The following is a 15983-nucleotide window of genomic DNA, read 5'->3' on the forward strand; positions in this document are numbered from 1 at the left end:
GTGTGTGTGTGTGTGTGTGTGTGTGTGTGTGTGCTCTGGGGAGGAAGTCACTGGCAGCCTGCACCTCGTACTGCCAGCATTGTGGTACTGTCCGACCGTCGGTGTTGGGGGGATATGTTCTCCTGGGCTCCGGTACGTTCAGACCTTCTTCATTCGTGTGCGCTGTATCTGTCTCTCTCGTGTGGTCTAAGTGCGTCACTCCTGTGTACTGTGTCCTTCGTGTGCTTAGTGTGTGTCATTCGTGTGTGCTGTATCACTCGTGTGCTCTAAGTGTGTCACTCGTATTCACTGTCACTCGGGTGTTGTGTGTCGTAGTTGATCGTATTCAGAGATTAAAAAAAATGGAGTTTAGAAAGGCAAAGTAGTGAAGTATTCGAAGAATGTGAGGAAGACGACCCTGGTAGCCTGGTGATGTGTATGTCTGGTCGTCCAGTGGCTCGGTCTGGTGTTGGACTTGAGGCCTATTGACCTCTAGAGGGTTATTAGACCTTACACTTGCTTACTGACCTACCAGCAAGATTTCTTGAGTCTTAAACATAGTCCACTCTCGGTGTAGATACACCGAGAGCGCAGGGTACACCTTTCAGTGTATCACCAAATGGTTTGGTTTAGTATTGGGCTTAAGCCCCTATCAATCGCTGAGGGCTATTAAGGCCACCAGAATAGTTTATTGACCAGTCATTAGGTATACTTTAGTACTCAATATAAACCAAGACAAACGTAAACTCACAGTATACATACACCGGGAGGCGGGGAACACCTTGCCAAATTCCAGACATTTATATAGCTCGAGACTCCTTGTCTTCCACGTGTACTTTACAAACACCAAAACTGTGTTAGTTTGAGAATTATGTTGCCCTCTGTATCTACATATTTCCTGCTTATATTGATGTTTAATCAACTTACAATTGTTAACAAGTTATTCGTAAATAAACATGAAATTCTCATAGCACTTTTAGCATATGGATAACGTGTAAATCTTGTTTTAAATGAAAATGTACAAAAACTAAGCCATTTGGAGGACTCCCTCCTGCAACCTGTCAGCAAATTCTTTCTTGTCTGATCCATGTGCTCTGGACGAGTAACATTTTATTAATACGATTCATCCGATGTATATAAATTCAACTCATGCACCTAAAATTATAGTACTTATAGCAACTATTTGGCCCAGCATATCAGTATGGGGTGTTGGACCCCCAGGGCTCACGTTTGGTATAATTGAATTAGTCCAAATAGCATTCTCTTACATAGGAAAAGGAATTAAGAAATCTACCCTAACCTAACTTAACCTGTCCAAGCAATACTAGGACTTATACTCGTTGTCTTATGTCTAATATAGCACATATATATATATATATATATATATATATATATATATATATATATATATATATATATATATATATATATATAAATATAAAAGAGTACCACCTCTAGCTGGAAGAAGGGGGACCCATAGCCTCGGAGGAAACCACGCATAACGCATTAGAGGGAATGTTTAGATCCCCTCCAATACAGTTTCTGTGTGCTTTTCTCCTACCACCCCCTTCCTTTTTTATTTTTTGTGCTTTATTATGCATTTGATGGTTACAAGATATACATGGGTTGATACAAAAATAATAATGCAAAAAGGTGATTAAAGGTTATGGATCTCTTGAAAAACACAACAATGGGAAACATTGATGAATGTCACAGACGGGTTCGATCATTGTTGCAAGTCAAACACTTCTTCGAATTCCTCTGAAGTTGGACTAGTGCCCAAGACGCAACAGGCATTTCCCCTCTGAATCGCAACACTGAGGCGCTGGAACAAGAAACTTTTTGCTCTCTGGTCTTTTGTAGCGCTGATCAATTTGTCCCCCAATTCCTATATATATATATATATATATATATATATATATATATATATATATATATATATATATATATATATATATATATATATATATATATATATATGTGTGTGTGTGTGTGTGTGTGTATGCATAAATAACATATATATATTTTGTTATACCAAGCCTAGGAATCTTAAAGTTTGAGATTTGACTTTTTTCTCGGATTATAAAATTGTTAGTACAAGACGTGAACATTTTTGGGTCCGAGAGTACTCTTGGACCCTCGGTACCCTCGATCAAATATATCACACAAGAAAGAATTTGCTTACCATTGTTGCATGGAGTCCGAAGTGGCGTCCGAGGTAGGGTTCGAGATTGAGGACGAGGTGGAGTCCAGTGTGATGAAGGACTTTCGAGCGGTGGAGGGAGGTGGTGTCCGGGGCGGACGAGGAGGGCCCGTGGTGAGGCCAGGAGGGACGCTGGCACAGTAATGACCATGTTCCATGATAGTGTCGTGACGACCCCGCTTGTCAACACTTGCCAGAGGTTCCAGGTCGTGTTTACACCAGAGAAGCGGTCTTTACGTCCTCTGTCACCCCTGGAATTACCACCCTAAACACCCCTGCAACAACTACCCTCAAACACCGCTGCAACAATGCCTCCGACGTGTTTCATTAAACACGCCGGAGCACACCTCACGAAACCCGCTCCTGTGCCAGGTAAGTCCACTACGGGCTCACCATAGCCCGTGCTACTTGGAACTTTTTGTTCCAAGTAGCTGAATCTAAAACAACAACCTGACGGAACCTGTCTTGTGGTCTACTCCACCGAGATCATGTGCGACACTGTCCGGTCAGCCAAGTTCCAGCGATCGAGTGCCACTTACCACTCCAGGTGAGTGAGAGGCTGCTGTCACTCCAGGTGATCGAGAGTGCCACTTACCACTCCAGGTGATCGAGTGCCACCACATCAGGGGGATCGAGTGCCGCTGCCACCTTCATGATATCACAAAATCGTTCAGAGTTAGAAACATTAGAAAGTTATCTTTCTATGTTATAATATTCGATCTAACAATATTTCAATCAATAATGAATTTAACAAGAGGCCAATATCTTTCCTTTCCCTCCAATAATATATAAATATAATTAAATCATACATAATATTAATAAAAAAATGCAAAACTTAATCCCTGTTGAAAAAACTTGAGGAACGCTCAACATAGTGAACTAACACCGGTGACCCGCCAACAGTCTAGTGAAACCCATTCACTTGGACTGGTCGGTATATATATAGAGCGATATTCTCGCTTCTTGCAGCGTAGGCGTTCGATCCCCGATAATCCATGAGGTTGGGCACCATCCCCCCCCCCCTCCTCCAACGTTCTCATCTGCCAGCTCCTTCTCCAAGTCCATTACAGAACCATTCCCGCCAAACACACACCGAAACTACGACGTTGGTGCAACGTTCCAACAAGTTTTAACACTTCCTAACCAGTTATAACAACCAATATAGCAAGTTGTAACAACGTTCTAATACGTCATAAACACGTTAAGCCAAGATGTAACAACTTTATTACAAGTTGTAACAAGCGGAAAATAGAGATAGTTTCGGTTTGTGTTTCCAGGGTTGACTGCGACACTTGGGTTTTCATAAATTAGTTTATAGCTCAATGAGGGAAAATTCACTATATGCATCAACTGCATATTTCTGAGCAAAAATGTGTGTGTGTGTGTGTGTGTGTGTGTGTGTGTGTGTGTGTGTGTGTGTGTGTGTGTGTGTGTGTGTGTGTGTGTGTATGTGTATGTGTGTGTGTGTGTGTGTGTGTATTTTCCAATTAATATTTGCTTATTTTATCTGTAATTTGCGAAAAACGTTATTTAACTTGTGTAATTGAAACAGTATAATTCATTCGTTATACAATTCAAAATATTATTCATGTCCATAGTGTTTCTTGAAGAGGCCAGTGATGCATACAAGTATTATTTTTACACACTCCTGGAGCAATATGCCGGAATTTCAATATGGAGCCCAAAAGACGTCAGCCGAGCCATTATACTTGGTGGCATTATACCCACTCTAGTTATAGAGATCTCTGTGGTTAGGTCCCAATAGTGCGTGGCGCGCATGCGTGATGACGTCATTCATTTACAAAAACAACGATATTAATAATAAAACATTTGGGCTCGGTTCAAAAATCTCGGGGGAAAAAATAATTTGACAGGTAGAATTATGAGATAATTTTACAAATGACATGTTGTTTGACATAAGAACATGTGCTCGAGTTGTTTATAAGGTGACGGGCGCGCTTTCTCCCCGCGCCTCGTGCGGGGTGCGCATGCGTGATGACGTCATATGAGGGCAGCGATAACGGCTGTAAACAAAATTGATTTTCGCGTCTGGTTATTATTTCTGGGACCAACAAACATTTGAAAGTATTAAAAATTGCTGGTAATTTTGCAAATTATATGTTATGATATGAAATATTCAAATATGGCTCTTCCCCCCCCCCTAATCCACATATCCCTTCATCCCCCCTTCCACATCCCCCCCTTCTCCCCTCTCCTATTACTCTTCCTTCCCTCTCATCTCCCCCATTTTCTATTTTCTCCCTCCTCCCCTTCTCTCCAACCTGGAATAGATATTTCCATTTATTTCTAGTTCTGCAGTCCCTGTGGCGCAGTGGTAACACACTCACCCTATTTGGCCTGGGTTCGTGTCCTGGCCGGGGAGGATTGACTAGGCGCCAATCCTTAACTGTACGCCTCTGTTCACCCAGCAGTGAATGGATATCTGGTTGATAAACGATTTGGCGGGTCGTATTCCAGGGAGAAATTAAGATTAAGGACCTGCCTGAATCGCTATGCGTGCTGGTGGCTGTGCAAGCATTTAAGAACTGTTGTTTATATAAATAAAAATAAAATTATTTAGACTTGGTACCCGGCTGCACTCAGGTCATTCATTCCCCCCCCCCTCCCCCTTCCATTGGGCTGGACGGTAGAGCGACGGTCACCCTTCATGCAGATTGGGGTTTCAGTCCCCTAGCGTCCAAGTGATTGGGCACCATTCCTTCACCCCCCCCCCCCGTCCCATCCCAAATCCTTATCCTGACCCCTTTCCAGTGATATATAGTCGTAATGGGTTAGCGCTTTCCCCCTGACAGTTCACTTCCCTTCTCTCTCTCTCTCTCTCTCTCTCTCTCTCAGTCTCTCTCTCTCTCTCTACCCGCTTATAGCGTGTAATAATCGTGTCACTCTTTTTCCCCTCATTAACAGTACACAGCAGCGCTACTGCTGGTCCTAGCAGCAACAGCGAGAACCTCGACCAAAGGACAGCAGCAGGAGCAAGGTGACATCACCTTCGACCTCCTCCAGGAACCGGCAAAACCCGACCCTGCAGAGGATGCCGTCGTTCGCGACCTTCTCCGGACAGAAGACGACCCCGTCAAGGCCAGCAGCCCTGCAGGGGACGACTCAACAAATTCCCATCCCGAGGAAGATGACGTTGTCTTGGACCTCAGTAGTCCTGAAGCGGCTGGTCCCGAACTGCCCGCGGACAGTCAAGAGGTCTCTGCTGCAGGTGGGTCCCCCGACCGCGACACCTTTGCAGCAGGTGGGTCGCTAGAGAGAGAGAGAGAGACAGAGAGAGAGAGAGAGAGAGAGAGAGAGAGAGAGAGAGAGAGAGAGAGAGAGAGAGAGAGAGAGAGAGAGAGAGAGAGAGAGAGAGAGAGAGAGAGAAAGAAACGGAGAAACGTGGCGGTAAACGTTGACCAAACACAGCAGGCAGTAGAGACACACACTCAGCTCCCAACACAGTCAACTAAGCCCCCGCTTGTATTCTTAGCCCGAGAGAGTGAGAAAGTGAGAGGACCTCCCCTGCTCCTGCCTCAGGTACCCTTGGCTGAGACCATCGACCCCCACACACTCTCAGCCAGCCAGGGAAGCAGCCCCGTGCTCCCTATAGCCAGTTATAATACTAGATAAGACATAATACATTAATGAAGTGAACCGTTAGTATATTAATACACTAGTTACCGCTCTTACATTTCCCTCTCCTAATTATCTCCCAAACGATGAATTTTTCTCTAATGTACTTAGTATGCCGTTTTTTGTTTTTTTAACTTTTGGGTACATTGAAGTCAGGCCAGTTTTTATTATTTCAATATATGTTCTGCACAATTTTGGCCCAGATAATCCACTATTTCTTGTAAAACGAATACTTTTCAGGAAATTAGATATGGCGGAAGAGCAGTCACTGACACTCAAAGGAAAGAAAGCAGGAGATAACGATTTATAATATAAGCCAATTAGGACACATTCCCCAAGACTATGTCCGTGATTGTTCTGTAATAAATGATTTCAGAACAAATGGTATGAGACACTCTGAGCTCAGTAACTACCTCAGACACTCAGGAATATTGGAGGAGTGTTGAGTGTGTCTTAACTCAATGAGACAACACTCATGCCTTCTTGTCTCAGTGTCAACACTGACGCTTCACCGTGACGTGTGTCCCAGCATCACGGAGGAGGGAGTCATCCGGAGGAGGGAGGGAGTTTTCAGGGGAAAGCGCCAAACCATTACGAGTATATAGCACTGGGAAGGAAGTCAGGATAAGGATTTGGGATGGGACGGGGGGAAGGAATGGCGCCCAACCACTTGGACGGTCGGGGATTGAACGCCGACTTGCATGAAGCGAGACCGTCGCTCTACCGTCCTACCATCCGGAAGAGAAAACATTCACATAAATTGCAACTACCTTAAAAGACCAGCACCATCATTGACCACCAAGTGCTCACGTCAAGTCTAACTCTATCAATATCTACCTTCGAAGTCTGAACTTTTGAAATTATAAAACTGAACACCACGAACGTCAGACTCTTTATATTATGCAGCTCTAGCACGAAGCCGCGCCCCCTCCCCCTCCTATCCCCAAAATACCAAGCAGGTAGGCGAGTTTTAGGAATTAACATACAAGAGAAGATTAATGAAACTGAAGTTCCCATCATCGAAGTAAGGCACCAGCAGGAGGGACATGATCACAACTTACAAAATACTCGGTGGAATCGACAAGGCAAAATAAAAGTATACTTGGCGCCTCCCAAGACCAATAAAGGAGGATGTCTTGGCGCCCCCCAGGACCAATAAAGGGGAATGTCTTGGCGCCCCCCAGGACCAATGAAAGCGGGACCTCGGCTCCCCTAGGACCAGTAAAAGGGGGAGATCAAGGCGCCCCCAGAACCGGTAAAAGGGGTGATGTTCCGGCGCCTCCAGGACCAATGACAGGGATTTGTTATTTACCCATAATTATATTATAATAACCCTGTCTCGTAATATTTTGTTGGAAAACAATCTGTTACGGCCAATATACATAAAATATAATATAAATATGATAAACAATATACTCTGGCACCTTCACCAATATATTAACACCTTCACCACTATATATATTTTATATTAAAGTATTACTACACACATTTATAATAGTGTCTCTTTCACGCAGGACACAATACATTAGCTGTGTTCATCAATCTCGGTGAATCCACTTTCCAGGTACACGTCGTCCACACTTAATGGCAAACACCGGCGAGTTCACCTGCATTATGGGCCAGTCCACACACACCGTATCTTCACGATGTGCCAATACCCCGCCTCCGCTCTCCACTGGCAGAGGGTTTCAGCAACACACTGACAGGGTCTCAAGTAGTCACATACAGGGATAGCTAGCACCCTGGCATCTCTAGTCGCTCACTAGCAACACTTCTCAACAGACGCACCACTGTCGTCTGGTAACTCTTACTGGCCAATCCCGGGTACGTCGATCCATACAATACTGCATACATCAGCAGCTAACACACTGCTCTAATTGACGGCGGCCACTTAGTCTTCTCACAGGACTAAATCGAGAGTTCTTGGACTGCCCAAGGTGAACTGCCCTCCTCGGCGCAAATGCCTGCTTATGTCACCTGTGTGAACATAAAACGTCATTAATTAGATGGACAGTACACTGGGTGTACTATCCAATCGACTTGAGAATGGTCCAGGACGGACCGAAACGTCGTCGTCCCTTCACCTTCTAGTGTGTGGTCCGGTCAAAAATACACTGGGTGCCCTTGATAACACCCTTCCACCGGCGAATTGAAATTGTAACTTGTAGTCACAACCTAGATGACGTTGATCTCGATACACCACCCACCAGAGGTCGTCCTCGTCGACTTCACATTGTGACTGAAGCAGGAAACCGGAACGGTTCACTGATACATGCCACCAACACCAACACATGGCGTTGTCTGCGTAGCATTCAATACCGGGGAGTTGGAGTGCACACCACTCCAACTCCCCGGTATTGGAGTTGGAGTGCAGACCACTCCAACTCCCCGGTATTGGAGTTGGAGTGCAGACCACTCCAACTCCCCGGTATTGGAGTTGGAGTGCAGACCACTCCAACTCCCCGGTATTGGAGTTGGAGATGGCTCTGAAATCGCCACTCTACACTCCGACGATGGTGTCGATACCGTAACACAGTCCATCGGAAACGAAAGGAAAGAGGAACATACCTTAAGCTGGAGGAGTTGTGTCCCGCGATGAGCTAAAAAGGCCTTACCTGTAATGACAGAAAGTAATTATTAATGCCTATTGAAGTTCTTATATGCACAATATAATCATATACGACATATGTAATATATGAATGGTCACATGCATCCCCATGTTGGTATGCAAGAGGCGGAGACGCGGGTGACTTTGAGGCTCGAGGTTGATGCTTACCTTCTCCTGAAGGAGGGTTGCGCTGCCCGTAGTGGGGTCAGACAAGGGGGGTCAGCGCTGCCCGTAGTGGGGTCAGACAAGGGGGGTCAGCGCTGCCCCTAGTGGGGTCAGACAAGGGGGGTCAGCGCTGCCCGTAGTGGGGTCAGACAAGGGGGGTCAGCGCTGCCCGTAGTGGGGTCAGACAAGGGGGGTCAGCGCTGCCCGTAGTGGGGTCAGACAAGGGGTCAGCGCTGCCCCTAGTGGGGTCAGACAAGGGGGGTCAGCGCTGCCCGTAGTGGGGTCAGACAAGGGGTCAGCGCTGCCCCTAGTGGGGTCAGACAAGGGGGGTCAGCGCTGCCCGTAGTGGGGTCAGCGTCAACACTACTCCCCACGTGCTCACTAACACAAATAAAAGCGGTGTTTCCAACATTCACGAATCACTCACAAAGATTTAAATATCCAGTACGAGAGGAGAAACACAGCAAGAACCGCAAGTACCCAACAAGTACGTAATTTTGCCACAGCCATAAAAAGGGAATTTCCACCATTTATTTCCAGTAAATCACTAAACGTTCTAAGAATTACCATTCAGTCACGTTAACATTTAGTAGCGGCGTGTCCTGCCTTAGTGTCTTGCGTATTCTTCACAATGCACTTTCAGGATTTTGTTAGACACGAAACTAACAATAAAAATACTCGCAACCGTAGACCACAACACTGCAGTTTGCTAGTCCACACACTAATGTTAACTAACTCGCAGTTTTTTTTTTTAAATCCCACAACATCCAGTCTCGGTGTGACCGAACGCTTGGGAAGATTTTCAAATACACTTTAGAGACATCTGTCAGAGTCACAGTGTCACAGCCCTCACAACACAGCCACCACAACACAACCATCACAACACAACCACTACAACACAGCCCTCACTCGCCCGCCAAACTAGAGGATCCAGACAATCTTCCTCTCGAGTTTCCAAGGAAACTGCTAATAAACCCATTTAAAGCCAGGTGGTGCTTCATCACAGCCCAGGGTCAAAACACCGACCACGTGCTTATCTTAGTGCTTGTGGTCGAATCACATTGTAGTAGGTATTTCGCTTTTTTTAATTTAAATGCGAATAAATCAGCTGGTCGTTGTAAACACTGACTGGGCTCACGTTGACCAGCCGCCGACTGCCAGTTGTTGGCGTACGAGAATTCCTAGACGATGGTTCTTGCCCCCTCCTGTCAGGGTGGGTGTAAGAAGCCCTCTGTACTTTGGTACATTTGTACCTACGTAGGTACAAATGTACCAAAACGGTACAATTTGAAACTACTGTATTATAAGGCACAGTTTAAACAATTTAGTAGAGCAACACGTAAGGATGACAGCCCGTTCTCGAAGTTGACATTTCAGTATTTACACCATGATAACATAAGACTTAGTATTTTAACTTTACCACCTTCCTAACACTGAAGTCAGCCTTTGATATTGCAAAACCGACATGTTATCTTGAGTAATCTTGTGAGAATGAATATTGGTGGTCGGCTTCGTTGTTGGATCAGAGGTTACTTATCCAACAGGAAGTCATCTGCATTATTCCAGGGATATAGGAGTGTAACAAGAGACTTCGAACTAGGCACCTACATGGAGATATCCTCAGCCATCAGTCCTCAGTTATAGTCCTCAGCCCTACCTTATTTAATATCTTAATAAACGCGCCGTGAAATTCTATGCTAAGCAAACCCAATGGGGGAGCATCATTAACTATGCTGATGAGATAATGGTACATAAGAAGATACTAAGTATCTGCCTTACAAGTAGGTCATCGCAGCACCCAATCCCCTCATTGCTTGAAGGTACACAGGGCGGCTGCCAGCCACGGTACACCCACGGAGAGAACTCGCATGTATTTATTATAACTATATTTTGAGTGATTCCGTAAATTCATGCAAATGATGTCTTAAAAACAATAGTTTACTCAAACATTTGGCTTCGTGGTATACACGTAAACTTATTTAACTAAACTAGCGCATTACATTAGGTTATTACCTTCTCATTTTATTGAATACGAAGTTAATTTATTTAAGTCCTAACTATGCCTTCCTTAATCTCTAAACCTTGTTGAACCTCTGCTCACGTGTTCGTCCTGCTTACCATTTGAAGGCCACGGAGAAGACAAGTCCAACAAGGCAGGTGATAAGGACCAGCTCGGCTACAAGGACCAGCTCGGCTACAAGGACCAGCTCGGCTACAAGGACCGCCACTACAACAATCACGACCAGGACAATGCCAAGGTAACAATCTAACTTACATTCTGCCATCCAATATCTGGTCCAATTCATCTTCTCTTCCAACAGTTAGTGACATCTACAGCCCATTAGCCTCATATACACAACACAGTACTTAAGTTTTTACTATCAAACGTCAATAAGTTTCTGACGTTGTCATCAAACTGTCGTTGTCATCAAACTGTCGTTGTCCTCAAACCGTCGTTGTCATCAAACTGTCAGACCTGCGCCCTCAATCCGGAGACATCGTGAGAACACTAACCTCAGTCACTGTCATATCTTCTTGGCTGACACGGTAGTGTATCTGTCAAAGTCACTTCTTGAAGGAAAAACTAAATTGAATTCACCACTTTCAGTCTTACGTCTCGGTTCTCTACATGCTTGATTATTTTATTTAACTGGCGTAATATGTGAGTTATATGTAAGTATTTTTTTTAAATTCTTAAAAAAATTATCTAAACTTTTAGACTGAATGTTGAAGAAGGCTCACAAATTTATTCTTGCTAGTCTCGTCAAATATTAACACTTGCATCGCATTCAGATTTTCAGATTTTTCCCCTTTGACTGATGTGACTTTGTATAACTAACAGGGCCCTCATGATAGCCAGGACAAGAGGGGCAAGGGTCTCCACGATAGCCAGGACCAGAGGGCCAAGGGTCCCCACGATAGCCAGGATCAGAGGGCCAAGGGTCCCCACGATAGCCAGGACCAGAGGGCCAAGGGTCCCCACGATAGCCAGGACCAGAGGGCCAAGGGTCCCCACGATAGCCAGGATCAGAGGGCCAAGGGTCCCCACGATAGCCAGAACCAGAGGGGCAAGGGCCACAACGACAAACCCAAGTATCGCGTGAACGTTCACAAGGAAGGGAGTCACCACTACGGCCATCGCAATAAATCTTACAAAGATAAGGTAAGAATTACCGTAAATTATTGAATAAACTAATGTGATATAGTTTAATGTAGTGGGTTGTAGTCATGCCGAGGAGCGACTATCATTTACTTTCTCACTTGTGTGGTTCAGGGGAATAACGATTCGTACCGTAAGGAGAAGACTCTCCACAACAAGAAGAAGTTCGAGCATCTTGAGGCCAAGAAGCGCTTCGACCACCGCGACGCCAAGAAGCGCTTCGACCACCGCGACGCCAAGAAGCGCTTCGATCACCGCGACGCCAAGAATCACTTCGACTACCACGACGCCAAGAAGCGCTTAGAGCACCCCGACTCCAAGAATCACTTCGACCACCGCGACGCCAAGAAGCGCTTAGAGCACCGCGATGCCAAAAAGCGCTTCGACCACAGCGACGCCAAGAAGCGCTTAGAGCACCCCGACTCCAAGAATCACTTCGACCACCGCGACGCCAAGAAGGGCTTCGAGCACCGCGACGCCAAGAAGCGCTTCGACCACAGCGACGCCAAGAAGCGCTTAGAGCACCCCGACTCCAAGAATCACTTCGACCACCGCGACGCCAAGAAGCGCTTAGAGCACCGCGATGCCAAGAAGCGCTTAGAGCACCCCGACTCCAAGAATCACTTCGACCACTGCGACGCCAAGAAGGGCTTCGAGCACCGCGACGCCAAGAAGCGCTTCGACCACAGCGACGCCAAGAAGCGCTTAGAGCACCGCGACGCCAAGAAGCGCTTCGACCACCGCGACACCAAGAAACGCTTTGACCACCGCGACGCCAAGAGGCAATCCTTCAAGTACTCTGACCCTGGCATCTCCACTAAGGCCACCAGGAGGCGGGACTCCAAGAGCGCCTACAACAAGGTATGTGAAGAAACATCGGACTATAATCGTTTTAGTTTTAGGATTTTTAAATTTATCATCACAATGTTGAGCTTTTAATATCTAGTACAGTTTTAATATTAAAACAAATCTGTATACATATCTTGAGCTTTCTTCTCGCTTGTTTAACTACTGTAGTTTTGATTGGTTTTAATGGTTTTAAACATCTTTACTCTCTAGTAGCAATAGCCACTCACTGTCGCACTCTTTTGAGTGTGTCTCGAAACTCATCTCTGCTTCGAGTCCATCAGCAATAATATAGATATGCCTTAGAGTGCCTCAGCCATAATATAGATATGCCTTAGAGTGCCTCAGCCATAATATAGATATGCCTTAGAGTGCCTCAGCCATAATATAGATATGCCTTAGAGTGCCTCAGCCATAATATAGATATGCCTTAGAGTGCCTCAGCCATAATATAATGCTTTCATCACTAATGTCTATAATTTCTCCCTTATCTCTATCTTGTCTCTGTAGAGGGGTAGCTCGATCAAAAGTGACGTTACAAGTAGCGATGCAGGGTCGAGTGAGAAACCTTCTGGGGTCTCAGGAGTGACAAGGAGCACCGTGAACAAAATCCACTACAAGAGAAAAGCTAAAAGTGTCGTTCGTCATATTAAAGGTGAAAAAGAAAAGGCTAAGTCATCGAAGGTACAGAGCTCTAGTTCAAAATACAAGAGTTTAAGAAGCTCTGAAGCAAAATTTCAGAGCGTGAAAGATTCCAAAGGGAGATATAAAAGAGCTCAACAAAATAAGGCAGAGTCGAGAACAAAATTTAATACTACTCAAAAAATTAAGCCAAGAGTGAAGGGAGATAGACAAAGAAATGTTAGGTATACAAAACATATTTCAAAACCAAAATTCACAAAAGCACCAGAGAGACAAAGAGGTCAGAAAGAACAAGGCCAAGAAAACAAATTTGGCTCTACAGATATTGGACACAAACAGAGACGTGAAAATGTTGCGAAAGTTAGTAAGAATAAAGCCGCCAAGGTAATAAAAAAGACAAAGTTATTACATTCTTCTAAGGAAACAAGTCGTCAGTATTCTCAGAAAGAGAAGTTAAGTAAAGGATCTGGAGAGCTTTCTCAAAGACGTCGGGGAGGCAAGAAGCCGCACAAACCTCTCTTCAGTTTTGTTCACCGGGAAACACGAGAACAAAATGAAGAACAATTGGCAAATTTAAAGAAAGAGAGAAACAAAAGAGAGATCTTAGCATCCGTCAACTCGAAAATACGACATCGTAAGTCTGGTGGGTCAGGGCGCAAGGAAGGCAGGAGAGGGGGGCAACGCAAGCTTAAATCACACCTTGGGAGCTCCCAGCGGCAAAGTGAGAGAGAAAACGATGTAAGTCATTCATTGCATTTGAAGCAGCTGGGAAAAGAGCCACACGCGAATAAGATTAAGAAGAAAAAATCAATTACAAACCGGACAAGAAACTGGAAAACCTCGAAGAGCACTACAAGACGCAATCGTCAGCTTCTTGGAAAAAACAATAAGAACAATGACATAACACCAAGGAGCGAGAAATATCAAGAGAGTGTCACAAAAAATCGAACCAATAACGAAAAAAAGTTCAAATCTCAAGCCTTTCAGGGGAACTACGGCAGAAAAAGCCACAACCCTCAAGGGAAGATGAGACAAAAACAAAGGATTATAAGGACTAATCTTAGAAAGCGAAAAGTGAAGATAAGCGATGTCAACATTGACACCAAAAGGGAAAGAAGAAGTGAGACAAAAATCAAAACAAACCGCAGCACGAGGAAGAACACTGCTAAGAATCCACTAAGTGGCAAACTTCTACGATCAAGGCAAGACGCAGGGAACAAAATAAATCGAAGGCAGGAAACAATGAACGAAAGAAATCGATGGAAGGAAGGCAGAAACAAGAGTTTTCGAAGGCAGGAAGTGAGGAACAAGAGTAATCGACGGCTCGAAGCAAGGAACAAAAGTAATCGGGGGAAGGAAGGAAAAAGCAAGAACTATCAATCGCAGGGAGCAAGGAATAAGTATAATCGAGGGCAGGAAACACGGAACAAGAATAATCCAGGGAAGGTAGGAAAAAATAAGAGTTATCAAAGGCAGAAAACAAAGGACAAAAGAAGCCGAAGGCAAGAAGCAGGGAAAAAGATTTATCAACCAAATATGAGAATAAGCAAAAGGAAGGAATCAAATATCAATAAAAATAGGCGCAGAGAAGAACGTGTATCTAGACCTCGAAATCCTCAAAATCGAGAACACCGGGTCCCTCAACCCTCTCCCCGGGGCCGTGTCAAAGATCTCCGGGGCCATGATAAACCTCCCCTGGGGTTTAACAAATATAAACTATTCAAACAAAGTCAACCTCAATTAAAAAACCTTCAAGACACTGATTTTTTCAAAAGACCAAAATCTAAAAAATTGAGAAACAAGACATTTGCAACAGTCAAAAGGAAAAGGAGATCGTTGTCGCGCAGAAAGTCCAACAACTCTCCAGAACACCTAGAGGATCATAGAGGTCGCAGGAAGCACCGGAGCTCTGGTAAAGTTACTAATGCAAGAACGTTTACATCCAGAGACGTTACGAGATCACGCCGAGGGCAGCAGCAGAGGAAAGAAGCTGATGCAACAATCAGAAGGCTGAAGAATTCGCCTCAAAAATCTAGAAGGGTTGAGAAAAGTTTTGTCCTCCGGAGAAACAAACTAAGCCACAACTCCCCGACAAGAAACAGACAGTTACGAAAACGACTCGAAAACCAGAGGAACATTTCACATGAAAACACAAGAATGAAGACCACAGATCGCAAAAACAAAGAAGCAATTATAAATCACAAGAAAAATGAAAAATTATCCAAGAGCAAATCCAGAAGAACTCGGCCAAAACTTTCCAACAAGACAGAATACAAGGAAAGTCACTTTAAGTCTAAGGACTCCCTACAGAAGGCAGGGAGAGGGAAAATGGCAAGTGTCGAAGGAAAGTTGTTGAGTACGTGTCTCAATACTCTGTCCAGAGTTTGTCAGTTAATCGACAAATGCCTCCTCGACGCTTACCAACCGGAGCGACTCGCAGAAAACGAGATTCGTCGCTCAGGAAAAACGAGACCTCACCGGAGAGACTACGTTAGAGACAACAGCAAGGGTGGCGCGAGGAGAATGATGCGACCATCGACATATATCAAGATACACAAACAAAGAGCCAATGAACGCTATAAGAGCAGCTCTCCAGGGAGAAACAGAGGAACAAAACAACAAAATAACTGGCTACAACACACGAAATATAAACAAAAAGACTCGAGACGCAACAAAAGGCGAAGTTTTGTTGCTAGTAACAGGAGACGCCAGCCATGGGAATAACCCGCACCGGACCCGTCTTG

At 44.8% G+C, this 15983-nt stretch overlaps 1 protein-coding gene across 1 annotated transcript; it reads left to right on the plus strand.

The window, feature by feature from the left end:
• The first annotated feature begins 50 nt into the window (after positions 1-50).
• On the plus strand, positions 51-15963 carry LOC123753530 (uncharacterized protein DDB_G0283697). Its single transcript, XM_045735499.2, has 6 exons — positions 51-132; positions 5108-5411; positions 10719-10849; positions 11434-11754; positions 11866-12612; positions 13108-15963. Exons 1-6 carry the CDS (start codon positions 115-117, stop codon positions 15961-15963), a joined length of 4377 nt encoding a protein of 1458 aa, XP_045591455.2. The 5' UTR covers positions 51-114.
• Positions 15964-15983: the final 20 nt, after the last annotated feature.

This window comes from Procambarus clarkii, chromosome 39 (assembly GCF_040958095.1).
Source record: "Procambarus clarkii isolate CNS0578487 chromosome 39, FALCON_Pclarkii_2.0, whole genome shotgun sequence".
Lineage (NCBI taxonomy): Eukaryota > Metazoa > Arthropoda > Malacostraca > Decapoda > Cambaridae > Procambarus > Procambarus clarkii.

Excerpts from the sequence above, each read along its gene's own strand:
- LOC123753530 (XM_045735499.2), top strand. Across the intron at positions 5,412-10,718 it reads TCAAGAGGTCTCTGCTGCAG|GCCACGGAGAAGACAAGTCC; the intron begins GTGGGTCCCCCG and ends TACCATTTGAAG. Across the intron at positions 12,613-13,107 it reads CCAAGAGCGCCTACAACAAG|AGGGGTAGCTCGATCAAAAG; the intron begins GTATGTGAAGAA and ends TTGTCTCTGTAG.